Consider the following 27,024-nt stretch of genomic DNA (forward strand, 5'->3'; position numbering starts at 1 on the left):
ACTTTGTTTTTTTACAAATATATGAATCACTTTTACTTCTTTTTGTTATGTTACTTATTTATCTTATATTTTCTCACTTTTATTTATAAATTTGTTTTTAAAGGTTCATCTATAAATATAATTTTTCAATCTGTAATTGGATGCAAATTACTCTTTTAAAATGTAATGTATCAATTAAAAAAAACTCAATAATTATTTGAATTTTATGGAAAATATAAATTTATTTGCTTATATTGTTGTTCAATGTTATTGATATTTTTTGTTTTATTTAAAAATAATTAAATTTTTTAAACAAAGACAACAACGTACAATAAATTAAAATTATTAAAATAATAATTATTTTAAGAGGAGATTGTTTATAATTTGCCAACCACCAGGGGTCTGACGCTGCCACATGCAGTTTCTCTTTCACTGTCCAAATCTGAAAGCTTCTGCTGAGTTATTAATTAGGTTTCCGTTTCTAATGAGGTGAACAGTTGATCACCGTTTTGAATGTACCTTGTTTGATTCCCAGTCAAAATTTAACATATTTTTTTTATCAGTTTATCATTTTTAGCTATTTTTTAATGACCAAATTTGTTAATTATTACTCTATAGTTATTAAAGATACCTCATTAAAAATTCTAAATTACTAAAAATATTACAAAAATAGACATACTTGATATATACTCCAAATTCCAAATTTCTAATAAGGAGTAACAAATAGTTCTAAAAAAAATAGTTTTAAATCTTTAACCAAAGCCTTTAAAAATAATTAATAAATACTTTTATTGTTGACTAAAATTCACATATATCCTACAGGAATCTCACCTTTAATTAATTTAGTAAGTAACTTTTATTTTTTACTAAAATCTGCATACTTTTACTTAATAATAATGAAAAAAACTGGTAAAGATGTTGCTCATATGATTATTCACAAAGGAAAAATCAAGCAAATATGTTCTCTCTTTATTTTTTAACAAAAACCAAAGTACCGCTCGGCTGCTTATAGTTCCTTTCATTAATTAATATGTTTTGGGAGGTTGGTTGGTCGGTATTTTTTTTAGGGTGGTTAGTGGTTATTAATATTAAAATTAATATTTACTTCTCTCTCTGGAGGTATAGAGGTCGCGAATTGATCAATGAACGAGTCAGAGGTTAGAGGGTCTTAAGAACATGAGGCACATATTATTACAAGAGAAAGAAAAAAAAAACTACACACTAACAGAGTGCAAAAGGTTTTATATACTGAGAGTGTAAATTTTTTTTACCATTATCCCATCCTCACATCTTCAATTTGTTAACTTTTATTAAAATTATTAAAAGTCATATTAACATTAAATTATACTTGAACAATAATATAAAAATATTTTACCTTATTAATAATGTATGAATAATAAACTCTTATTATACTTAAACAAAATGAATTAGTGCAATGAAGTGCCAAATTTATAAAAAATTGTAAACTTCACTTATTTAATAAAAACTTCTAATTTAATAATTAAATTTAAAAACATTAGTATATACAAAGAGTTAAAAATAAAAGTAATTTTAATTACATTTACTCATAAAGTAACTTCATCCCTCTTCATGTAATAAAAATATTTATCTATTTAGAATTTTGATTTATTTTAAAATGTTTATTGTCTTAAAAATTATAGAAAACATTAATATTCACATTTTGGTCCAACTAATTTATAAACTAAAAAGAGTTTATAATTTTTTCCAGTACGTATCTTACCAAACCACATACTCATTAGAAAAATTAATTAAAAAAGCACAATACTTATTAATAAGAAATTAATGGGTGTTGAATCCAGCGGAGGAAGCTAGCTAGTATCCCATTATATCGCTAATAAAGGTTTGAATCAACTTTGATAAAGGTGTTTATATTTAAATCTGATAAGATCTTAAACAAGATTGTAAAAAAAAATACTGATAGAAAATAAAATAGTAATGAGAAAAAAAAAAAGAGGTTACGCTGAGTTTTTTTAACTGATAAGATAATTTTGGAGGGAAAAAAAGGAGTATTTTCCTCGGTGAACCCAATTTTGGTATTATAGCATAACACAGGAAAAAAGGTGCTTGAGAATTTAGGAGAATATAAATGCTGAGTTAATTTTTATTAGAACACAAGTATTCCGAATTTTTAATTGAAGATAAGTCATATTTGATTTAAATAAGATAATAAAATTCTTTTTTGACTATTTAATTATGTATCCAAAATTCGAATCTAAAATCTGAGTGAAGTTAAGATGGTCCCATATCAATTAATCTATGTGTGTGTGGCATATATATATATACCGGTGGCTAAATTATTGAAACAGCACACGTCGTTACGTGACTTCACTGGTTGAAACTAGAAAGAAAGAAAGATAGAAACACACCGTGTAGTTGTGTTGGTGCCGCTTATTATATCTTCTCTCTTTCTCTTTCTCTTTCACTTTCTTAACAACAACTATCAACTACGTACCTCTTTCTTTCTCTAGTGTTTTCTGTTCCTTTGGTTTGCATCTCATACACGACATCACGTGCGAACACCACACAACCTTAACTTCCTCGATTTCACTTCTTTCTTTCTCACACACCATACCAACACTCTTTATAATAGCCATTTGGCATCCCAAAGCTTTTGAAGATTCCAGCACAAAGGCACAGATACTGTCTGAAAGAGTTTTTATTAGCGTCGCGGTTCTGCTTTTCAAGGTTCGTCCTCTCTGCATCAATGCTCGAATTTCTCGCCGCAATTTGCGTGGGGTAGTTTCTGTTTGAGTCTGCTTTAGAATCACAAGGAGGGATTAGTATGTGTGTCTTCCTTTTGACTTGTGTTACAATCATTCATGTCTTCTGTTCATTTTGTCACTTTGTTTCTAGAGAAGAGACCATTGAATTGAATTCCTAGTAGTACATTACTCATGAGGGTGTGTTGTGTTGTGTGTCTAAGAGGGGTTTAGAATTTTTATGAAGTGATCTCTGATTTTGATATTTTAATTTGGAATTTATTTGTGGGGTATTGGTTCTTGAATTTTCGTAGAATAATGTTTGGTACATTTAATTGCTTTTCTTATTATTGTTATTCATCTGGGTATAGGTTTATTTGGAGAGGAAAATACTGGTGGAGATTTGAAGAGGAGCATATACAACTCTGGCCAACTCTTTAAAGATATCTTCTCAAACCGGAAGAGGCTTAGGTCTTTTTATTTCCGGTTGTCAGATTTGTCCAGAAAGGGTCTTATCTCTTGTTCTGCGCCTTCCCATAGATTATGGCTAACATTTGATTCAATGTGATAGCTACTCAACTACTAGTATGTTTGTATTGTCATCCTCCTACTTTTTTTCAATGCAATTTGTTGTGAAAGGAAAAAAATTGTTGGATCTATGTTCAAAGCTGTTTAGGATTGCTTAGAAAGTGAAACGGATTGAAAAGCGGCAAAGGGGATTGAATTGAAAGGTTTTGGAACAAGCTTTATCTTCTGGGATGGCCATGGTTAGGTGCTTCTCTCTTTTGCCTGTGAGGAAGGACAAACACAAGGTAAAATTCAATTGGGTATTGTGTGTGTCTCTTATTTTGTCTTGTGGGATTCCTATAAACCTTGTGAATTATGATTAACCTGGTTGTTTGTTTCTTCAGGGGAATGAAAGGTCTTCAAAAGAGGACTTTAACACTCTACTTGCCAAACTACAATCTACAAAAAAAATAACATCAGAGTCAACCACTTTTGATGCCATTGGTATTCAGAAAAATTCAAGGTTCAATGCGACGAGGATTATGACCCTTGAGAGTCCTGTGAAGGATGAAGCACATGAAACTTATAAAGATGAAGATTCACCATTGATCAAGAGAGAACTCTCTGATTTTGATCTCCAAGATCATGAAGCTGTTGCAAGCAACGCATATGATACAACAGATAAAAAGGTAGAGTACCCCATTTTATATGAAAACCAAGTCAACAATGAATTGGAAGACAAAAATGATAGATACAGCCAAAAGAGTGTCGATACAACTGAAAGCGGACACATCACTGATCCTGGAATTGGCAAGGCTGATTCCTGGGCTTCTCCAAAGTTCAAGAGACACTTCTCCAACCTTGAAAAATTTGATGAGCATGGGAAGATAACTCGTCACTTGCCGGCTTCAAAGTCGAAGTCTTTTGAGAATTTTCAGGAGTTATCAGCAATGGTTAATCTTGAAAGCCCTAGGTCTGTGATGAGTCACTACAGTGCTGATAGAGTATTGTTGAAAAGGCACTCTTCAAGTCAGGTACTCCCTTCTAGAAGTAAAAAACTGTGGTGGAAGATGATCCTATGGAGCCACAGGAACACACGCAGAACTCTCCCTAGCAATTCAACACTAGTTCCTACTAGTGCTGCTTTAAATAGTGGATACTCTTCAGACACCCTTGAACTGAAACAAGGCAAGGCATTGAGGCCTGTGAAATCTTCTGATTCAATTACTATGGAATCCTTTAACAAAAGAAGAATTGGTAAAAATATTGATAATCAAAGGGGGAGCAGGTTTCAAAGCGACCAATGGATTGCTTTCTCAACAGAATCATCTTCTTTTTCCAGAGTGGATGCATGGGTGAAGGGTCTCGAAATTCAGCAAATGCTTCCTGAGGATGATTTTGATGATGACAATGCCAGAAGAAGCATTGTCTTCCCACCTTCTCCTAATGCTGGTGGGTCAATGATGAGAACCACATCTCAGTTGACTTATCCAGATGCCAATCTTTCAAAAGAGGCTTTAACTGCGATTAGTGTAGTCCAGTCTCTAAATCCAGCTTCAACTATTGCTCACATATCTGGTATTGGTGTAAAAGCCATCCCTGCTATTTCACACTTATCCAATCTCCGCTCTGTCAACTTGTCAAATAATTTCATAGGTACGACTTTGGAACTAGAATGTAGCACTTTTTTTCTCAGCAAATGTTAGTTTGTTAGTTTTGTTAAAAATGCCAGTTGGGGAATTCAAACCTGCGACCTCTCCCCCCTCCCTTCTACACTTGATGCACCATCAATTAATCAATCACTAGCTGTGTTGATTGGCTCATTTTTTCATTGATCATGCAGTTCACATCTCACCAGGAGTTCTACCAAAGGGTATTCAAACACTTAACTTATCAAAAAACAAGATCAGTGCCCTTGAGGGCCTCAGAGAATTGACCAAGTTGCGGGTACTTGACCTAAGCTACAACCGTATCTCGAGAATTGGACAAGGTCAGTTTTGATTTAATTTTTGCTCAAAATGAGGTTTGCATCTCAAATTTGGTTAACCTTCATTTTTAGCCTTCTCTACATTGCAATTATTCATTCATTGTGTGGTTTGGTCAGGTTTGTCAAGTTGCACACTTATCAAAGAGCTATATCTTGTGGGGAACAAATTAAGTGATGTTGAAGGGCTACACAGGCTATTGAAGCTAACAGTTCTAGAGTTGAGCTTCAACAAGATCACAACAACAAAAGCATTAGGCCAGCTAGTGGCTAACTACAACTCACTTAAGGCCCTTAATCTCCTTGGAAATCCGATTCAAAGCAATATCAATGATGACCAGCTTAGCAAAGCAGTCTGTGGTCTCCTTCCAAAGGTGGTGTACCTGAACAAGCAACCCCTTAAGGCCAATAGGACACGCGAAATATTAAGCGATAGTGTTGCCAGAGCTGCACTCGGGAACAGCACACGGAGCTGTGAAAGAAGATCAGTAAGAAGAGTTGGCCATGGAGGATCAAATCTTTCCAGAGGGAATAGTAGAAATGCCAGTGTTTCCCAGAAAAGCATGAACCGGACAAGGAGGTGAAATTGAACTTGTTAGTTGCATGTAAAAGGAACAACTCAATGGAACACTTTTCATTTGGTTCTTCTCAATGTTATAGCAGAGGAAACTGTGTTCTAGATGTTGCTGTCTCTTGATTTGTTTGTGAGAGATGTAAAATTTCATTTAAATAGCTTAAACGTTTAAGATAATTGTTTCCTGATATATTACCGAAGCCCTCATAATTATGTAGTCTCTTCAAGGCCAAGGGACTCTATCATGAATGGGTGTGTTAGAATTTAAAATGAAAGTCATTATTTGCTTTCATCCTACAGTTTGAACTTTTGGAACGTTTGATTCATGACATTGTTAATTGATAAAAGTGTTGAAGTAATGGGGTCTTCTTTCTCTCCAACTTGATAAATGATCATCTGGGTTTCAATAATTCTATGAACATTATGCAAATTGAATAATTGGTATCAGTTATCAATATTAAATCATCTGAATAATCGAGGCATCTTTTTTTTAATAATAAACGAGACATCTAATCAATTTAAATTTTGTTTTATGAAGTTCAGTTCAGATGCTATGAAGTATCCGAACGACTAACACAAACATTCACAATCTATGTCAAAGGGTGTACAATCTTTTTTCTGATTGATTAATCAGTCCATGTTATACTTTTTTGTTTAAATATCAACCAATTAACATATTTTGCTTTTAGCTTATAAATGATTCCAGCATAACCACGGTGTGTGCACTCTTTAAAGGACCATATTTCAATTGCACTATTAAAGTAGATTCGCAATTTTCATGGCTGTTAGTAAATGGAATAATTGAAGAATTTCAACATTCAGTAAGCTTTCTTTCAACATAACAGTGCATAAAGTTTGTTCTAATAATTTCTTGAGCTTTTAAGAGGGGAAAATTAACGGTGAAGTTAGATTATTAAACAGCATAAATACTAAAGTAATAAAAAAATATGATAAGAAAAATCCGACCTGCCGGATTCAAACCAGCGACCTAAGGATGTCTATTAGGTAGTTAACCAACTACAGTCCTCCGCTCTACCAACTGAGCTAAGATCGGTTCTGTTCAATAATACAAAAACAACATATAAAACTAATTACTGTGATGTTGTTTTAATAGTCACACACACCTTTTGTTACATCCAATGAAGTAAAGAGAAATTTTTAATATTGAACGTCTTTACATATTACTGTTAGGCAAAAGGTCTTGTGAACAACAAAATTGACAAGCAAGAGTTTTTGGTTGTATTTTTCAAACGCATGTAAATGAAGAAGATAAAAATTAAATAAGAAATAATATATATATATATATATATACATGGTATTAATAAAGAAATTATATATTACATATAGTGTTAATTTTTTATATAAAAATAATTATATGGTCAGATATATGTAAATTTCAATCAGTAAAGAAGCTATGTCATTTCATTTTCTTGTTAAATAACATCTTAATTCATATGTGGTGTGCAGTCCATCTCATTATTATAAGAATAAGATGTTTGAATTGTTTCGAAAGAAGAATATCTGGCATCAAATTAAATGAAATTATTTATTATAATAAAATAAATAGATTCTTTATAAGTTTAAAACTACAATAGAATTAAAAGCAAATACAACAAAAATTTGACACTGAAAATTTTGGTGAGAATTTCCTCTTCACTTAATTATTGTATACAAAATTTCTCAAATTATGGTAAAATAAATGGGAAATATGCCCTTTTTTTGTAAACTTCTGTTTGCTCTATCTATATTAGAATTATTCTATTCTGCAATTGTAGTTTACAAAATTTTGAAATAATTGTCAAATATTTTAAATTGTAAAATAGAGTTGTCATGGATGCTTTTGTAAAATATCTAGTGTTATAAGAGTTGTCATCGATGCACTCGTTCAAAGTTTTTAAATGTGAACTTTTCTTTTGTGATGAAACTAATATATGTTTGGACATTTCCTTACCATTTAGATTCAGTAATTTATTTTACACACTCAGCACAATATCTTTATTTTTTTCCAGAAATTATTTGACTATTATAATTTAAAATTACGCCAACTAAAGGCCATGACCATAGTCCATAACAGCTTTCAACACTGTTAGAATTTTCTAATATATTCTTATAGGTTATAATTAATTATAATATTTTATTTTGCTAAAAACAAATTAATATTATGATTCATTTGATCATACTTAAGCCCATTAATAATATGATTAATTATTTACAAGTTTTGAACACTTAATTTTTATTAGTGTGAAAAAATAGTGTAGGTCTAATCAAGGATGGTTCTCTTTACCGTCATGTTATCAATTGCTCCCTAAGGTTTGCTCCCTTTAAAAACTTCAGAATTGGCTAGTGTGATCAGATAAAGAAAGACTTAACTTTTGGGTTTCTTAGGATTGTACTATACATAGGTCATTCTCATCTTCTTGATCATATGTCCGACAAGTAAATATTATGTTAGTATTCTAAATTCATATAAATTTGTTTTTGATAGATTTATTAATCTTATATTTAGCATCAAAGCCAATTTTTATATGATTTAAAACTTTATCGTTATTTATTACATTCATTTGATTTTGATTATCATTGCGCGTTCGTTGTTAATTGCAATTGGGAAATTCGATTTTTTTAACTGAATTGCTATCCCTACGATCTTTTGTACCAATAAATATGATATTATATTATGTAAGCATTTACTTATAGCAATATAAACAATTATGTACGCATTTTGTTATCTTGTATGGATAAAAAAAGGATTTGTTATTTTGTGTGTTTTCAATAATGATGGTATTAAGTTATTTTTTCTTTTTCAATTTAAGCTAGTTGTTGTACATTAATAAATACTATTTATTATATTGGTTACTGAATGCACATTGAGTTTTTTTTATGTTGAACCTCTTGTACACAATTTGTTTCATGATGTATGTGGGGTTTCAACATGATTTATTGGGAATTACTTATAATGAATTTGTGGTTAACGTCTTGCAAGTTCAAATCTATGATATACTCACTAAACCAAACCTATTCATGTTACTTGAATGTGCTAATTTTTTATTTTCTTTTATAAGTATGAACTAGTGTTAATAATTGAAATATATATCTTCTACATCCTATTAATTTTTGCTATTATGAATATTGTTGATATTTGTTTAGTTAAATTTTAAATGCTAGAATGCCTTAATTTATGGTTATTACTGTTTGAGTTCAAAACATGTGGAGAATGCTCTTTAATTAATTTGTGGTCAATAATGATGCTCTTTTGATGCATTTTCCTATTGACCGGTCATGGTTTTGGACAAGAGAAAATTGATTCCTATATGAAAATTTTCATGGGTTATTATAAGTCATTACCGCCAAAGTGGGATGACTTATATCAATTCATGAAATTTTTTTGTAGTTTGAGGAATGCTTTTAGTCTTTTCATGTGATTGTTTGCCCAAGGGAGGGGGGGGGGGGGGGGGGGGGAAGGATTTTTGGGTTTAAAAATTTAAAAAGGGGGAAGATGCCACGGGATGCCCCCAATTGGGGGACTATTTCCCTCAAAGGGGAACAATTTTTAAATTTTTTGTCTTTTCCAGGACTAACCCATATGAGATATTGGCCTAGGTTGTAACTTTGGTTTGTGCATTTTGCCCAAATGGGAATGTGCTATTCTATTGGCCTCATTGATAGCTTGTTTCTTTTTTTTTTTGTCAACTATATCTTGTCTTGTAATATGTCCTAATGCATTCTTATTTTGACTTAATAGTGAACTTTTTTGTGAACAACTATTTTGCTTCCATTGAGATCTTGAATGCATCAGATTACCATAATTGGAAGCAAGATCTGGAGTTCTCTTTGGGAATTTATGATCTTCATTTAGCTTTATGTGAGGATGAGTTTGTAATCAATTCAAAGAGCACGTATGAATAGAAGGAACTTTTGGCTAAGTGAGAGAGGTCTAAAAGGTTGAATTTGATTGCTATCAAGAATAATGTCTTTGAACATCTTCTAAGTGATCTGCTAAAGAAAGCGACAGCTAAGGAGTTCCTCGATGTTCTAAGAAAGAGGTACCAAGTATCTAATATTCTCGAGTCTAGATGTCTAATGAGGCAGTTAGAAAACATAAGATATAATGTTAGGGGTGTAAGGGCATTCATTATAAAGATGGTTCACATCCAAACCAAGCTTAAATCTCACCAAATTGACCTTAATGAAAAATTCATAGTTAAACATGCCTTTAATAGTCTATCCACTAATTTCACACAAATTAAAATTGTCCACCTTACCGTTGGTGAGAAATGAACTGTGAATGACCTTATTACCAGGTATGTTGTCAAGGAAGCGAAACTCAATAAAGAAAAGAATAACATAGCCATGTCATTAGTCCATGGCAAACCCACTTTTGGCAAGGGGCACTAGAAAAATACAAAGAGTGCATTTAATGTTTCTCATAGATACTAGGGTTCAAGAAACCAGGTAAAGGTCAACACCACAATGTAGGAAGTTCTAGGCTAATAATAATTGTCAATTATAAGTATATTTTTGGGGTTAAATTATATAAGAATTTGTAATTTTTCTCTCCTAATTTTTTCTTTTTGAGCAAATAATTATTAAATTAACATCATTTAAGTTTTTGTTCAAAGAATATTAAAAGTGATGAATTTATGATGCTTAGTAAGTAAAATAAAGCCCAAAAAGCAGGATAATTCAAGAAGGTTGGAATAATTAAGGAAAACATAGCTAATTAAGGAAATCAGGGCTAATTACGAAAAGCAGAATAATTAAGGAAAGTAAGACTAATTAAGAAAAACAGAATAATCAAGGGAAAAAAACTAATTAAGAAAAGGAGATTAATTAAGGAAAAAAGAACTAATTAAGGAAAGCATACTAATTCAAAAGTCCATTAATATGCACCTATAAAAGAAGAAGAGAGAAGAAAGAAAAGACACATAGAAATCCCAAGAGATTACAATTCCTTATAGAAGACAAAGGCTAGGAAAAAAAAAAACAAACATTCGGAGTCATTTCTTTCCCCATTCCCTTTCTTATCTTTTCTCCCCTCTTGCAATTGTAAAACCTTCATGACAATCAGAGGTTAAACTTCCTTTGTTGGAAACTTGGCCGTTAACTACTCTTGATATAATTTCTCTTCCTATTTATTTATGAATATTACATTTGCATTATATTTTCCTATGCTTAATATTATTGTTTGTGGCTTGATCATCCATTTAAATGGTAAGTTTTAGAAGTATCATTAGAAAATATTATTTTCTAATAGAACTCAGAAAGGATATCTAAATAAGGTCATCACTAGGGATGGTTGATATTTGTTTAGTCATTCTTAATATAATTTACTATTTTAGTTCTGCATAGGGATTTTGGGAGAGAAAATACATAAATTAGGCTCTTTCATGTGGGGGATCAAAGTTAGAGTATACTAGTAGATGCAGGTGTAAATTGAAATAATTATAAACAGAAAAAAATCATTAACATCACATCAAAGAGTAGCTCTGGTAGACTAAGTTCCCAACATTCTCATCTTCTAAATTTCCTTCTACAATAATGTTGGATTTTTTTATATTTTTTGTCCTTAATTAATTCATGTTCAATTTATCCTCTTGTTTGATTTAATTTTCTTCCAATTTAAATTATTGTTTTTCTCATAACCTTTTCAAATAAATTTCTTTAACTTCTTTTACTAATCAAATATTTATTTACCTAAATACAAACAAAGTCCTTGTAGATACAATACTCGGACTTCCATTCTAACTTTACTACTTGGGACGAATTGATATACTTGTCACTCTATCAACAACTAACTATCTTTAAGAAAGGTATTTGGTGTTTCTGGTGTAGGGAAAAAGGGAATAAGAAATCTGATTGTGGAAAGTTCAAGGCTTGGCTAGAGAGCAAGCAAAAATCGAGAGGGGTTCATAAATTTAAGGGAGCCTAGTTTGAGGAAAAGTAAGTTAAGGGTAGGAAATGATGTTGAAGTTTGTATTGAGAAAGTGAGAAACATCAACCTAGTTTTCCCTTTTGGATTTGAATTGGTTTTGAAGGATACCTTTTATGTACCTTTTTTTAGGAGAAATTTGATTTATGTTTATTGTTTAGTCAAACTTGGTTTTAGTTTTACTTTTGGTGATAGGAAAGTAAATCTGATGTTAAACTCCCAAATTATTGGTTATGGATTTTTAGTTGATGGTTTATATAAATTGTCTTTGGATCCAGATAATATTTCTTAGTTATTGAGACTAAAAGGTCTAAAGTTAAAGAAAAATCATTTATGTGGCACAAGCACTTAGGTCATATTTCTAAGGAAAAGGTTGAGAGATTGACAAAGACATATATTCTACCTTCCTTGGCTTTTGATGACTTGGGTACTTGTGTGGATTGTATAAAGGAAAAGTTTACTATAAAAAAGGCATAACTAGACGTTCAGATCTTTTTAAAGATCATTCATACATAAATTAGTGGACCTTTAAATTCTACAATTTGTGGTGACAAATTTTTTCATTACATTCTTTGATGATTTTCCTGATATGATTATCTTTACTTGATTAAAGAAAGATTTGAAGCACTTGAAAAGTTCAAAATTTTTAAAACCGAAGTTGAAAAGGAGTTAAGAAAAGTCATCAAGATTGTAAGGTTTAATCGTGGTTATGGTAAATATGGTTCCGCGAGGCAACATATAGGGCCATTCGCCTTATACTTGCAGGATTATGGGATAGTTCCACAATACACCATGCCTATGACTTCTAAACAAAATGGTGTAGCCAAAAGGTGTAATAGAACACTTAAAGATATGATGAGAAGCATGATAAGTAGATGTAACTTGCAAGAATTTATGTGGGGAGAAACCTTGAAAACAATCATTTACATCTAGTTAGGACCATAGTTGCAACTGGAGATATAATTGACTCTCAAGCCAATGATATGCTTAATCCTTCTAATTTCGATGAGAATGCATAAACTAGCTGAGCAGATTCCATATGTTCCTTCAAGGAGGTCAACTAGAGAGAGGAGATCTGCTATTGATGATGACTTTCAAGTCTATCTTAGTGAGGATGCATATGACGTTGGAGATATTGTTGATCCAAAGAGCAGTCAAGAAGTTGTTTCTTGCCCTCAGCCAGAAATATGGATGCATGCAATGAATGGAGAGATGCAATCTATGTCAATTAATGGCGTATGGGAGCCAGTTGAATTACCTAATAATTTTAAGACAATCGGCTATAAATGGGTCTTCAAGACAAAAAAGGACTTAAATGGTAACATTGAGATATTCAAGGCTAGACCAGTGGCAAAGGATTTTATATAGAATGAGGGTGTTGAATTTAAAGAGATTTTATTGCTTGTATCAACAAATGATTCCTTTAGAATCATTATGGCCCTCGTATCTCACTTTGATTTGGAGTTGCACCAAATAGATGTGAAGACATAATTTCTAAATGGTTATTGGCGTGAGACAATATACATGCAACAGCCTGAAGGTTTTTGTATTAGTGGTAATGAGGATTTGGTATGTAAACTAAAGAGGTCGATTTATGGCTTGAAACAAGCTTTTAGACGCCCGTACCTGAAATTTGATGAAGTGGTGACCTCCATGGGATTTGAGGAAAATAAGGTTGATGATAGTGCATATACCTCAAAGTCAATGGGAGAAAATTTATCTTCCTTGTGCTATATATGGATGATATATTGTTGGCTTCTAATGACCTTGGCATGCTACATGCGATAAAACATATGCTAACGAGATCTTTTGACATGAAGGATCTTGATGAGGCCTTTTTTGTGTTAGGGATTAAGATTCACAAAGATAGGTCGCACCATACACTCGAGTTATCTCAAAAGACTTACATTGATAGAGTCTTAGGGAGATTCAATATACAAAATTGTAAACCTAGAGATGTTTCGGTTGTCAAAGGTGACAAATTCAACAAGGACCAATGTCCTGAGAATGAGATTGAGCGAGCAGAGATGAACGAAAAACCTTTTCAGAGTGCTCTAGGTAGCCTCATCTATGCTTAGGTATGCACAAGACCCGATATTGCTTAGCGTTCTTGGTATATACCAATCGAATCCTGGGAATGATCACTAGATAGTTCCCAAGAAGGTTATGAGGTACTTGCAGAAGACTAAGGAGTATATGTTTGTGTATAGGAGAGTTGACAACTTGGAAGTTGTAGGGTACACAAATTCAAATCTTGGTGGGTGCCCTGACAATAGGAGATCGACTTATGGATACATATTTATGATGGATGGGGTGCGATATCTTGGAAGAGTAAGAAACAAACTCTTGTTCCCTCTTTTACTATGCAAGCAAAGTCCATTGCTTGTTTTGTTGTAGGTACTCATGTTGTTTGGTTGAGGAATCTTGTGACAGGACTTCACATTGTGGACTCTATTGCTAGGCCACTGAAGATTTTATGTGATATCAACATTGTTATGTTTTATACAAAGAATAATAAGATTTCTAAAGGATCTAAGAACTTGGAGTTGAATTGCTAGACTGTTATAGATCTTGTGAAAGATGGTTCTATAGTGGTTGATCATGTGGACACAAATTAAATGTTGGTTGATTTGTTGACCAAGGGACTTAGGCTTGTTGTTTTAAAACGACAAGTTGAAAACTTGGGCTTTGTGAGTTCTTTTGTTATTTTTGGTTCGTGGGAGCTTTAGATTCATGTTATTTCTTTTTTCATGTTGTTGGATCCTTATTTTGAATTTTGGAAAATGATGTATTGATGACATCTTACACTAGCTTTGATAAATGATGATATGAATTTTATTATGATTCCTTTTGTGTGTGTGTGTATCAAATGTGAGATTATTAAAGTTCAATGTTGTCAGGATCATTGTGCTAGTGATCGACACTAGAATTGGTGCTCAAACATAATGATATTAAAGCTTAGTGTAGTTAGGATCATTGTGTCAGCGATCGACACCAGGATCGGAGCTGATGCTTGATGATTTCTTGATAAATCATGAAATTTCTCTGACTTTCAAGTACTTGAGAGAAATTGAGGATTAAAGAAGAAAATGACAATATGACTTTTTTAATCACATTGTCGCGTCATTTCTTACTACACTCCACATTGATGCCTAGTCGACGAAGTCGGTAATATTTGTAACCATGGAAAGCTATTGCGTCAATGAGAGATGTATTTACTGTCATGAATCAGTGTTACATGGCTTTTTGTTGGATGGAGTCTTAATTAGGTATTGTATCTTGGGATCATTTGTTTTGTCGCCAAAATATGTTATTAGCCCGAGATTCATTTTTAAAATTAAAAAAAAATGTGCAATTAATTTTGCGAGGTGGGAAAATGTTAAAATTTTCCCATATATTATTCTAGACTACTAATGATTTTAATGTTTTATTTTGTAAAACTTTGATGATACTTAAGTCCATTAATAATGTGATTAATTGTTTACGGGCTTTAGACACCTAATTATGATTAGTGTGAAAAAATAAGTGGGTCTAACCACTGGGCCCATAATGGGAGGTGCCTAGGATTGATAAATAGCAAGACTAGGTCTCCTTTGTTGTCACATTATTAGTTTCTCTCTAGGGTTTGCATGATTGAAAACTCTAGAATTAGAGAATGTGATAAGACAAAGAAAGACAGCTTTTGGGTTTCTAAAGGTCACGCTACACACATATTATTCTCGTTTTCTTGATCATGTCTTCAACAAGTAAATGTTATGTCAGTGTTCTAAACTCATAAATTCGTTCTTGGTAGATTTATTTATCTTACACATAATACTTCTCATGTAATTTTAAACTTTGGTTTTAGGATAAAAAAGGTAAAAAGATATATTACTTCTCAAAGTATGGAAGAAAAATTGGTCAACGACCCACCCTCATCTTCGCAAAATTAATATGCATGATTTTATTAGAGTATTTTAAAAAGTATTTAATCCCACATTGATTAATTTTGAGTGCTTTCAAGCAAGCATGTAAAGGTATAGGCTTGAACATGAGAATTGAGATCAAGCCAAGTGGGCTTAATTGCAATTTGGAAGTAGGTTAGTCAGTTGAGTTATCCAATATTTGCAACTTTATCCTGATAATTAACGTTTATATTATTATCAGATTTACTGAAACCCTTATCTGAAAATTTAGGCTTAATCATTAGTTTCAATTTAAAAATCCAAGAACATGAGTTACTATCATTAAAATCTTGATAGTTCTACTACCTTGATTTACATCAGGAAGCAAAATGTCCCATTGCCACTATCCAACCAGAAGTCATAGTCACAATCTTCAATGGATTGATGAACAATATGATTTTGATTTCACATTATAAACATTGACAAACTAAAAAGTACAGTTTTGCCAAGCTTATACCAGAAACATCCAAGAACCTATAGAAAGATAGCAGAAAAATAATTCTACAAGGGGGAATCAACCACTGAGCATTTTACAACAATAACTTATTGTATCACCATGCTCCCAATCTTAATATTTTATCTGTGTGTATCACATGGAAAAGTAAATTAATCTACCAGTATACTTGTTTCTGATCTGCTCTGTGGCTTGTTTGGTAATTACATGGCCCTATGTAGACCTTACGGCTACATAGATGATGTGGTGGTATCATTGACAAGGATACTCTGTTTCCTCTATATATTGTGTTCTTTTTATGTTCAAAATTTTCAACCCCCACTTTTGGAGCTTTATGGTAATAAATGAACATTATGGAAAATGAATATATGTATATAATGGTCTAATTTATTCAAAACTTCAATTCTTTTTAGCTTGCCTGTCTCTTGAAGAAAGGTTTCTGGCAGATCAGGAGTCTCTGATCACTGTCACTTTCAATTTCTATCACTCTTGCATCCCACTTCAGCTGTGCCGTTAGAGGTCTAGCTGATTCTATTAAGGGAACTGTATCGCGAATTATTACCCAACCCTGCACACATGACCAATGTCAGCATATCAGAAGTCCTTGAACATGTATAGAGGATGAAATCATGAAACATTTTTAATTGTTCTAAAAAAATCTAGCATGAACATAGAGATCACATCACACTCAGCAACTTTCAACAATAGAAGGGCTGCCTAATTGGTACACATTGTACATAACAAACTGCACATAATATTAATGAACTGTTTCATGAGAAAATACTATAGCAGTTTTGGTTCAATATTAACTAAATTCACATACCTCTGGGCGAAGTATCCTGTCTATCTCAATGAACAGGTCAAGTATGGAGCATCTGTGCTTCTCAGTTTCAAGGGACAGAAGTCCTGCTGCATGCACCAAGTCATAGGTTCTAGGGTACGTTGGAAAAGCCTCGCACCTAGAAGCCACCAAAAATCATAATTTTTAAGGAAACTATATTCTATGTAGGACCTATCAACAAACTATTCTTCACAAAATCTTATCAACGACTATGAGCCAGGTGTAATTGGAAAAGTAAATGGTAAATCACCAAGTTTGATTTTTTTAGTCAACTCTGGTAAGCAGTTACTCATTCTTGAGCAAACATAAGATGATTTCATATAAGTATAACTCCATAATTTTTGGAGTTATTTATCAAAACATCTGTAACCTTCCGTATGGTCAACGAGTTCAATAAATATGTAAATTATGTTGTAAAGTGTAAATTGAGAAGGTTCACAAAGTGTAAATGTTACAACAGGTATAAACCTCAGTCCTCAACTGAAAAATAGTTAGACCTGGATAATGAAATTAATCTTTAGATTTTGGAAAAAGAAAAGAAATACCAATAACTCTAAGTGTTTAGAAGGGATTGAGATAAAAGAATGGAAGAAAAAAAGAATTTAGCATGTGTCTGAGAATCCATATTAAGCTAAGTAAAACAAATTTATTGAAGTAGAGAAGCATGACACTTGAAATAAGAACAAGAGAAAAGAGATTAGCATACCAATCATGCAAAACGCCAACAAATCCTCTGTCCTGGATCAAGGGAAGATAATTGAGTCCACTTATTGGGACCACATTCATCACCCACACAGACTTTCTAGCTTGCAACAATGCAGAATTAAAGCCACCAAAATGAGCATTCATGTCTAGCACATTTCTGAACATGTTGTAAGGCGGTGAAGGGTCCTCATCACCGGGCCTCTTCGGATGATCAGAAAATATTAAAGGTGACATGAGTGACCAATAATTCTGGACTGCTATTTTCCAGCTGTCAGAGTCCTCGGTAAGTTCATCAGGCTGCAAGACTAGTACATTTAAATACAGGCAAACTAAGTTAACCAAATAAATAGGAGATTTGATTCAGTAATTACAATGCAATCACTTCCACAAAGAGCTATATAAATTAGCGTTGAAGAACATAACAATTACCGTAGATTGCCAACTCGTTGTTGTTCAAGTTAGCCCGGGAAGGCCATCTTTCCCTTTTTTCAATTGGAACCCAACGGCTGCTCTGTGTTCCACCTATGCAGTTTAGCAATTCTCGATAATAGGGAGTCTCCACATCAATACCTCTACCACACAAAGAAGGGCCAGAACCAGACTTTCTGGAAGTAAATATAGGCCATGCTAAGAATCAGGCGACATTAATTTCAAAATGGTAAACAAATATATACACATTGTATAGAATATATTTACTAGAAATCTGTTTCCTAAAACACACATAAGTGAAATAATTTTCCAGAAGTACATGCATGAAAGCATTACCTTGATGCATAGCAACTTTTTTTACTAGTTTTCTTCCATACGACAGTTTCATCTTGCTGTGACAGAAGCTCCCAGCAAAGTGTTAATGTAAAATCCTGTATAAACTTCCACCTTTTCTGATTCTCTTTGTTACGAGCATTTGTGAGTGGTGATGTCCAAACAAAGTATCCACCCGGTTTTAAGAGTCTATCGGCTTCAATCAGGAGAAGGCCATCTATACCATACCATGCAATATGAATGTTAATAAATCACATGGTGCTAAAATATTGATAAAAATTCTACACAAATCAAAGAGGAGGGGAGGGTAAATAAAACAGAATAAAGGCAAGTTGAAGGATTAGATTTAGATTCAATGCCTTTACACATCAGAACTCAGAAGGAAGAGTTTCAAAAGTCAACCTCAGTTTGTTTGATACTTCACCAATATGGCAAGTAAACGTTAAAAGGTGTCTACTTATTTTAATAGGTGTAACTTTCAGGAACCCATGTAACAAAGAACTAAATATGGGTATTTTCCAAAAGTATATACCGTATATTTTTCTTAACTCTGCACGGAAAAATTAGTTTTTGTTACATCAGAAACAAATAAGGAATGCACCTAATGACTTATAGACATTCAAGACAAAAGCATTTTAGTTCAAGTGATATATATGGTTAGCAACACACTTTTCTCATCGGAATGAGAAAGAGCTAGGTATTTAGCGTAGTTGAAAGGGCCAGAACTAAATAGAAGCCAGTCAACTGGCATTATTTTTCATTGGTCACAAAATAGTGTTGAATGTCTAGGTTCAATAGGGAAAAATTACAACACAGATGCAATTGAAGAACCAAGGAGTGAATTCTATTCTTATTTGATGACAACTAACTTCTTCCATTGACACATAAAGTATGATGTATCATCTATATAGTCCAGAAAATAAATGTTTTTGTCAAATAAGTACAGAATATGATAAATGCATCTTGGTCCAACACAAAGTAGAATAGATTGAAAGTTGAAAGATACCTTTCTGGTCCCAATCAATGCCACATCTTGCACAATGTAACATATCAAAGGAAAGAGATGGATATGGCAACTGCTTTGAAGTGAAAGAAGCAATCATAGCAGGAAGACCCCTCTCCAGAGTGAGCTGAACTTGACTGCCAGAAGGCTCATAGTTTGCAATGCACATAGTCAAAAGCTGACTGTCGAAGAGATGTGCTCCAAAGCTACCATAGCCACAACCTATGTCTAGTATAGTTCGAACCTGCAAATTTTAAGATGACAACATTCTCAATCAAATAAGATTTCAGGCAAGGAATATCACAGTCAATCTTCCATGAGTTCAGATCCAATGCATCCATAACCCAAAAAAAAATCTAAAACAAGTCCCTCCAAGGCACTTTATGACAAACAATTTTAGATGGTACATGTATACAAGAGTTATGGCTTATGGCATATACAAGGTTACCATTTTATGCCCACAGTGAATATTTTTTAGAATATTCATTTATCATTTCACCAAGATAGTTAATATTTATATATTTTTAGTACTAGAATGGAGATAACAAGCTCTTTAGAGTAAAACAGATGGCATTAAGTATGCTGAATTTGACAGTGAGCATGTATCAAACTACTGAAATATAAGTACAATGAATAATGGCCATCATGAAAAATCAAGCACCAAACACTTGATGTGTCCATTTCAAGAGAGAGCAAACGTATTTACCCCAGCTTGAATGAGGTAAGATTCATTTCTAAGTCCAATCATTTCAGCGATTTGATGCGAGTAGTCTTCAATACCATCAAACATATGAGAAGCTGAACGAAATGAAATTTGTTCTTCATCCAGCATCATCATCCTGTAATTAAATTACAAATGAAAACTTTAGGTATCAAAAATAGCCAAAAGTGCAACAGCAAGTAGGAGAAATGATCATATGTCATTTACCTCTTTGTCAAGCTTCCAGAAGAAAGAACCTCCTGTGCTGAGATCTTCACATTAGCAACCCAGATAACATCTTTTCCAGTAGGCCACCTTAAGGGAATTTTGTAATTCACTGGTGGCAGAACTAAACAATTCTGCCTAAGCTCACGGCCGCATTGCCGGTCAACTTCATTGCCATCGGAAACTCCCAATTCCACATTCTCAGAAACATTGTAGCAAGGAACAAAGTTTTCAAACTCCTCAGAACAGAATTCCGACTCCTTCAACCTCAACGGACCACGAGAAAACTCGCCAATATCCAAAAGGTCTGAGACAAGCTTCTCTTGAAGCCTTCTATAACCATGGTAAATGTGACCTCTTGATGAGGATGAAATCGACAAAGTCCACCAAAAAGATCCAGTAAGAGCCAGAACAACTATAAACACTAAGCTGAACTTCAAAGAAAGCAACATCAACTTAAGCAGGCTTCGCGGGGTGCCAACCATGAAGGGATCAGAAGCAAAACCATTCTCAGCTTTGACATTGCCATATTTTGACTCAGAATTATTTCCCAAAAGAACCCTCAGAGGAAACCTCAAAGCAAAAGGGCTGTGATCTGCAGAACCCCTCTTATCCAAATCTTCCTTTTCTATTTTATCTTTAGATTGGGAGTCCCACAAGTCATAGCCCCTCTCAGGGACCCTAACCCCACCTAACACACCTCTTTGCAGAGGCCTAGACATTCTCTGACCAACCACAACAGTAGCACAAACAAGTTCAACTATGAATAAATGTTCTTATGTTAACACTAGTAATGTATAAACCTATACAGAGACCAATAAATACTACAACAACAAATGCCTTATGCCACTAGGTGAAGTCGGCTAAGTAGATCACACATCCAATTCCACTTGATTAAAGACCAAATCTTCAAGAGAACTCAGAAACCAATAGAAGAGAGTTAGTTACTCCAGAATCATTAGATTTATTGGGATGGAACCAGCTACAGAATCTGGCTCCAGTTAAGCAAATGCAAACCTACAAAAAAAAAAAAAAGGAGAAACCGTGTCAAACTTGATGGCGTGCATTTAGAGCAGTGAAGTTACAAAACCAACTCAGCATTATTTATATTCAATTAAAAAAACAAAAAGAAAAAAACACAAACTTTTTCTCGTTAGGGAACAAAAAACAGGGGAATAACGACAAGGAAGAGCAGTAATTAATTCACCGCACCAGATCCATCACGGACCCAGCATTGAAATGGAAATGAACCAACATTTATAAAAGAAAAAAGAAAAGTTGCGCGGTAATTGCCAAATGGGTTGGTGGGTAAACACTGAAACAGAGCAGTGAAAAGCACTACTAACCATGGCACAAGCTCTTTTTTTTTAGAAGGGAAAGTAATTTGCTGTGTGAGAGTACTTGAGATCAAGCTAGAGAGAAAGAAAAATAACAATTTTAAGAAGAAAAAGATGAAAAGTATTAGTAGTAGCACCTTGTTTGTTTTGTTGGAGTGAAGAAAAAAAGAGATTTATGGAGGTGTGTGTGTGTGTGTGTGTGTGAGGGTGGTTGGTTGCTTGCAACACAAATCACAAGAAGAGCGCACGCCGTCTGTACCTGGTTTTGTTCTGATTTGTGTGTGTGTGTGGATCAGTGACTGATTCTTCTCTCTCACTCACTCGCCTCGTCGAATGATTAGCGTGTGTGTGTTCGCAGTGAAAATTAGAGAGAGAGAGAGAGAGTCAGAGACACTGTGATTCTAACTGAGTGTGCAAGCAGGTTAGCAGGTTTTGTACTCATCGGATAGTGACACAAACACTACTCATGGGACAATATAATAATATTAGTATTAATAATTTAAGAGGAAAAAGAATGTGATGCGGCTGAAGAAAACCCATAATTATTTTGCTTCAAAAATGAAATTGATTTTGGATTTTTCAAGTAAGATTTTGAGTACAATCTTGTAAATAGAAAAAACATAGTTAAAAAAGAGATGTAAAAAACTGTAACTGCTTTTATGGATCACAGTTCACAAGTAGCTAAATGACAAAATATGTAATCATGTTCAAAGCTCAATAGGATAAATATAAATGAAAAAATTCTCATTTTCTTTTGAGTATATTTAACGTTGTTGTAAAACTTAAGATTCATGTTGAAATTTGTAATTGATTCACACGTCTGGTTTGGTGATCGTAATTAGCTAAATTTGTGATCGAAAATTAGTTAAGCAATAATTAAAATCGTGAATATGTTGTATTTATAATATGATAATAAATTAAGTATTTTTTGAAAAGTAATTCTAAAGACCTTTAAAAGGATAAAATGTTAATAATATATATATATATATATAATGAAAATTATTATAATTCATGAAATTGTGTGAATTTTACTCTTCATTTAATTAGTTTTTTTATATAAATTTGAACCTTTTAAAAATATTTATTCAATAAGCAAAAAAGGACTCTTTCATTCTTTCTTTTATTTGTTTACTACTCAAATGGAATTTCGTTTGCATTTATTTTTATTTAAAACTTCCAAATAATATTAACTATTATCTTTTCAGTTATACCATTCTTTCTACTTAATTCCTTGAATATTTTATTAAACTTGTCACATATGACAAAAAAAATAATGATAATTGATGTTAAGAAGTTAAAAAGAAAATATAGATGAAGTTAGTGACTATATTATTTAATATGTGTTGTTCTTGCCAAAACTTGGAATTAGATTGACGTGGTTGAATGGGTTCTTATGTCGATTTGTAAAGGTACCTTTAATAAGAGGAAGACTTACAATATAAAAGAATTTGACACTCAAGTAAGAATATATATATAAAGAAAATAAAACAAGCATATGTTACAATAAGTTCAAATGAGAAAGGGACATGAACTTGTTGTTGTTACTGTGTGTGATTAGGTCGTCGTGTAGAGTGATTCGATAGAATCTTTATTTATAATTGTTCAAGCGAGGGTGTTGGTCAAGATAAAACATTTTAATCATAGATAAAGGCAGAAGATAATTATATTAGATAATGTGACGCTATAGATAATTTAATATATTTAAATATTAGTTAGATTAGAGATAACCTATGTGTTGGGGATAAGGGTCAGGGTCGAACAAGACTGACATGAAAGTTTGACACATGTCATGTCAAGTAGAATGTCATAAATTGTGAGTCCTACACAAAATGTCATATAGATTTTGTGGGTCTTATACAATACACATGTATTATCCTCTTATATATATTTATAGACAAAAAGATATAAAAATAATAACATCATTTAGATATAAAACCTTCCTCTTATATATATTTATAGACAAAAAGATATAAAAATAATAACATCATTTAGATATAAAACCTTTTCAATATTATTTTAAAACCTTTTCAATATTATTTTTGGTCAGTGAGCCAAACATTACTATTTAATTTCTTTAACAACTACTTTTTAACTATTATTTTTTTATCTGTGATTAAGAAAATTATAAATAAAAAAGCAAACATTCAATTAAAGTAATTTTATTTTTAACTATTTTTTGTAAAAAAAAAAAGTTATACTAATACTATAAATGACAGTACTCCTGAACTTGCTTTTTAATGCAAGCAACAATATACTTAAATGAAATTCTTCGGTCAAAAAGAAATTAAATTCATTAAATGAAATCCTATATTGGTGAGAATGTGATGTTAAAAGTGCATGTAAAGAGAGTGGTACTATAAATAGTAGTACTAGCCATTATTTCTACTAAAAAAGAAATGGTAGTAATAGTAATTAATTAACAAGTGTCGTAGGAGTAAATAAGCTGTTATATATAAATTAATAAATGAACGCGCTTAACTTCACTGGCAGAGTTCCAGAACGCGCTTTATTTTTATTTACCCGTGTATTTTAATTCTCTGCACACAGAGAATATGAATCATGATTCATGTACAGAACAAATCAATAGGATAGAAAAGTTCACAAGAAGGCACCCAATTAAATCTCCAACAAGAAAAAAGTTGCCAACTAATGTGCCTAAAGAATGGAACGTATATTGATCAAAATGCCACATGATCCTTTTCTTACGTTGTTCTGTCTTCACTTTTATAAGGTGCAAAAGCCAGCTGGTCAAGCTAATGGTGCATAGAAGAAAAAGGGAAATTAAAGTGGGGAACTATTTTTTACAAAATTTAGATGTATAGCTATTTAAATACTTTTATATTTTTCTAATTAAAACTAAAGCTTTAGTTTAATAATTTATGTTGTTTTTTAATGTAGATTTTTATAATGTAGATTACTAGGGGTGAAACTTTAATCATGATTAAAGAATACCATTAAAAACATTTGAAGAACTGTGTTTAATTTTTGTTCCTTTTCTAATAGAAGGAGACGTGGAAAACAAAGGGGATCTTGAGACACTGCTAAAAGTCATAGGATTTTTTCTTTGCTGCTTCGTTAATGGTAATGTAATATATCATTTGACTTGAGCCTGAAATGAGGGACACCGACGGACACATTATTTTATTTGTATTAAGCTATTATATAATAATCTATATTTTTTTAATAAATCAAACAATGATGCACGTTCGGATCCAAATTCACATTCACATTGCATGAGGTCACGTTGGCGTTGTTCGTTAAATAATTTGCGCGTACATATTTGTGGCACTTTGGCACAAACGCACATTACTTTGTAGTGAGTTAGGAACATTACACGTTTTCATTTGGTGCTCTGTATTTTTGGGTGAAAATTCATGGAGCTATTGGGTTAGGGAAAAAGAGCTTTGACACTTCTTCTCATTAAACATTAATTAGTCAAATGTTTTGAAAATTGACGCGCAGATAGATCGCCTGCTCTAAAAGAAAAGTATGTCATGTGAACTAGATTGAATTAATTAATTTTAAGAAAAATATGTAGATCTAATTTAAAAGGTTCTATTTTTTAAAAAACAAGTGGTAATTTGAGATTTTTTATTTGTTACTTGATTAATTTTTTCTTATCAGATCCATCTATTTTGAAATAAAGTAATAACTTTAGTTATGATTTTATGTTCTAAAAGTGTGTTTGAAAGGAAAAATGAAAATAATATTGAGAAAGAATTTGTATTTTTTTAACAGGACCCACACTTTTATTTTAATTCAAAAAAATTATTTTATTTTCATTTTCTAAACCAAACACAAACACAGGATAAAAGGTTATATATAAAATTATATGATTGCTTTAGTTTAAAATAGAACTAAATAAAATTTTTAGGTTCTAAATATAATTAAATTTAAATGAGCCTCAATCAGTTTTTTTTTTCATTTTTGTTTTTAAAAATAACATAATAATTCCTCAAAATATGAAAAATTTAATTTGATAATATATATATATATATATATATATATATATATATATATATATATATATATATATATGAAATATAAGTCTAAACTAATTCATAAAATATGATAAATAAAAATTAAAATAAGTTTATCAAAATATAATTCTAATCCTTATATATATGTATGTATTTCTAAATTCGAATGAAAATTAAGTTTGTTTTAATTGCATTTTTGTCTCCCTAACATAATGTTTGGGCAACTTTGTACTCTTATTTTTTAATTTCTCGATTTTGATCACAATATTTTATGAATGTATTTATGTTAAGTGAGATGATGGTGAGAATGCTGACAAGAGTGTTGACGTGAGTCTCAATTTTTACTTCCTCGATATATTGTTTTCATATTTTTCAAATTATAGGATTTTGATTCCTTGTTAATTGTGAGGTTTTAACTCATGACCTCAATGGCATGATTAAGTACTAAACATCTATACCACCCAATACATTTTGTATAATAAGTATAAGAAAATAATTATTTGTAAAGTTCTTTGGAGAGATTTAGAATGCAAAGATAAGAAAAACCTTATGTTACTGGTTTTGTAAATAAAAGTTTTCGATTCATATTATTATATACTAATAAATATTTTCATAATTAATATTATTTGAAAAAATTGAGTATTGTAAAAATAAATTTAAAAATAATAAATATGTTGAATATTTAATTAAGAAAAATATTTATTTGAATTATAATAATATTAATGCTATCATGTATGTTATGCACAAAAAATATCTTAGAAGTTTTTTCATTCAATTTTTTTATTATTTTATTTTTAGTACAAAATTCTAAAATAATTTGTCAACTGATATATGGATGTCAGTATTAGGCACAAAATACGATATTTTAAAATAGTATAAAAAATACATAATTTTAAAAATAATTTAACCTATTTTAAATTTAATTACTGTGTTAAATTTAAATTTAATGCAGTAACTAGTATACTAATAATTTAAATATATTAATTAGTATATTAAATTTCAATTTTAATATGTTCAATTTTAATTAATAACTAATACTCCATATAAATTCTAAAAAATAATTTCTTTATAATTCTTTCAAAAGTTAATAAAAATAAATATTGTTTTTTAAAAAATAACCTAAATCTAACACATTTGTAGGTATAATTGGGACAAGGGCTCCATGTCTATTGCAGTAGATCGAATCCAAAAGAAGACAAGAATGCGTGGAAGAAGAAACAAAAGATAAAGAAATTAACCAATTGGGTGAGCAATTCGAAGTTAAAACCCCACCCCTCCTCCTAACCTTTCCCTTCCCTTTGCATGATACATGTTCAGACAATCAGTATGGTAATTTGTTGAGAAGCATTTAGGATGAAAGTGACCCATGACCATGATGATGAT

The 27,024-nt window shown here is 31.8% G+C and overlaps 2 protein-coding genes and 1 non-coding gene across 8 annotated transcripts; 1 reads left to right on the forward strand and 2 right to left on the reverse strand.

The window, feature by feature from the left end:
* Positions 1-2,317: 2,317 nt before the first annotated feature.
* On the forward strand, positions 2,318-5,941 carry LOC100801034 (uncharacterized). 3 transcript variants are annotated; one of them, XM_006596284.4, is made up of 5 exons: positions 2,318-2,780; positions 3,071-3,511; positions 3,611-4,862; positions 5,050-5,196; positions 5,311-5,941. In XM_006596284.4, exons 2-5 carry the CDS (start codon positions 3,458-3,460, stop codon positions 5,772-5,774), a joined length of 1,917 nt encoding a protein of 638 aa, XP_006596347.1. In that variant the 5' UTR covers positions 2,318-2,780; positions 3,071-3,457; the 3' UTR covers positions 5,775-5,941. The 3 variants fall into 3 exon arrangements, with proteins under 3 accessions (XP_006596347.1, XP_003544210.1, XP_006596346.1); XM_003544162.4 differs by having other exon boundaries at positions 2,318-2,736; XM_006596283.4 differs by having other exon boundaries at positions 2,318-2,685.
* A 783-nt stretch (positions 5,942-6,724) lies between these two features.
* Positions 6,725-6,818, reverse strand: TRNAY-GUA (transfer RNA tyrosine (anticodon GUA)). Its single transcript has 2 exons — positions 6,782-6,818; positions 6,725-6,760 (listed from the first exon to the last, which is right to left on the reverse strand). It is a non-coding gene; the product is annotated as a tRNA-Tyr (tRNA).
* A 9,197-nt stretch (positions 6,819-16,015) lies between these two features.
* On the reverse strand, positions 16,016-22,122 carry LOC100787635 (probable pectin methyltransferase QUA2). Of its 4 annotated transcripts, none has more exons than XM_006596285.4 (9): positions 21,921-22,122; positions 20,328-21,341; positions 20,106-20,238; positions 19,403-19,643; positions 18,400-18,613; positions 18,064-18,239; positions 17,636-17,939; positions 16,912-17,047; positions 16,016-16,656 (listed from the first exon to the last, which is right to left on the reverse strand). In XM_006596285.4, the coding sequence occupies exons 2-9, from the start codon at positions 21,044-21,046 to the stop codon at positions 16,498-16,500; spliced, it is 2,082 nt and encodes a 693-aa protein (XP_006596348.1). In that variant the 5' UTR covers positions 21,047-21,341; positions 21,921-22,122; the 3' UTR covers positions 16,016-16,497. The 4 variants fall into 4 exon arrangements, with proteins under 4 accessions (XP_006596348.1, XP_003544795.1, XP_014622564.1 ...); XM_003544747.5 differs by having other exon boundaries at positions 21,799-22,122; XM_014767078.3 differs by lacking the exon at positions 21,921-22,122 and adding an exon at positions 21,671-21,687.
* Between the last annotated feature and the right edge of the window lie 4,902 nt (positions 22,123-27,024).

This window comes from Glycine max, chromosome 14 (assembly GCF_000004515.6).
Source record: "Glycine max cultivar Williams 82 chromosome 14, Glycine_max_v4.0, whole genome shotgun sequence".
Lineage (NCBI taxonomy): Eukaryota > Viridiplantae > Streptophyta > Magnoliopsida > Fabales > Fabaceae > Glycine > Glycine max.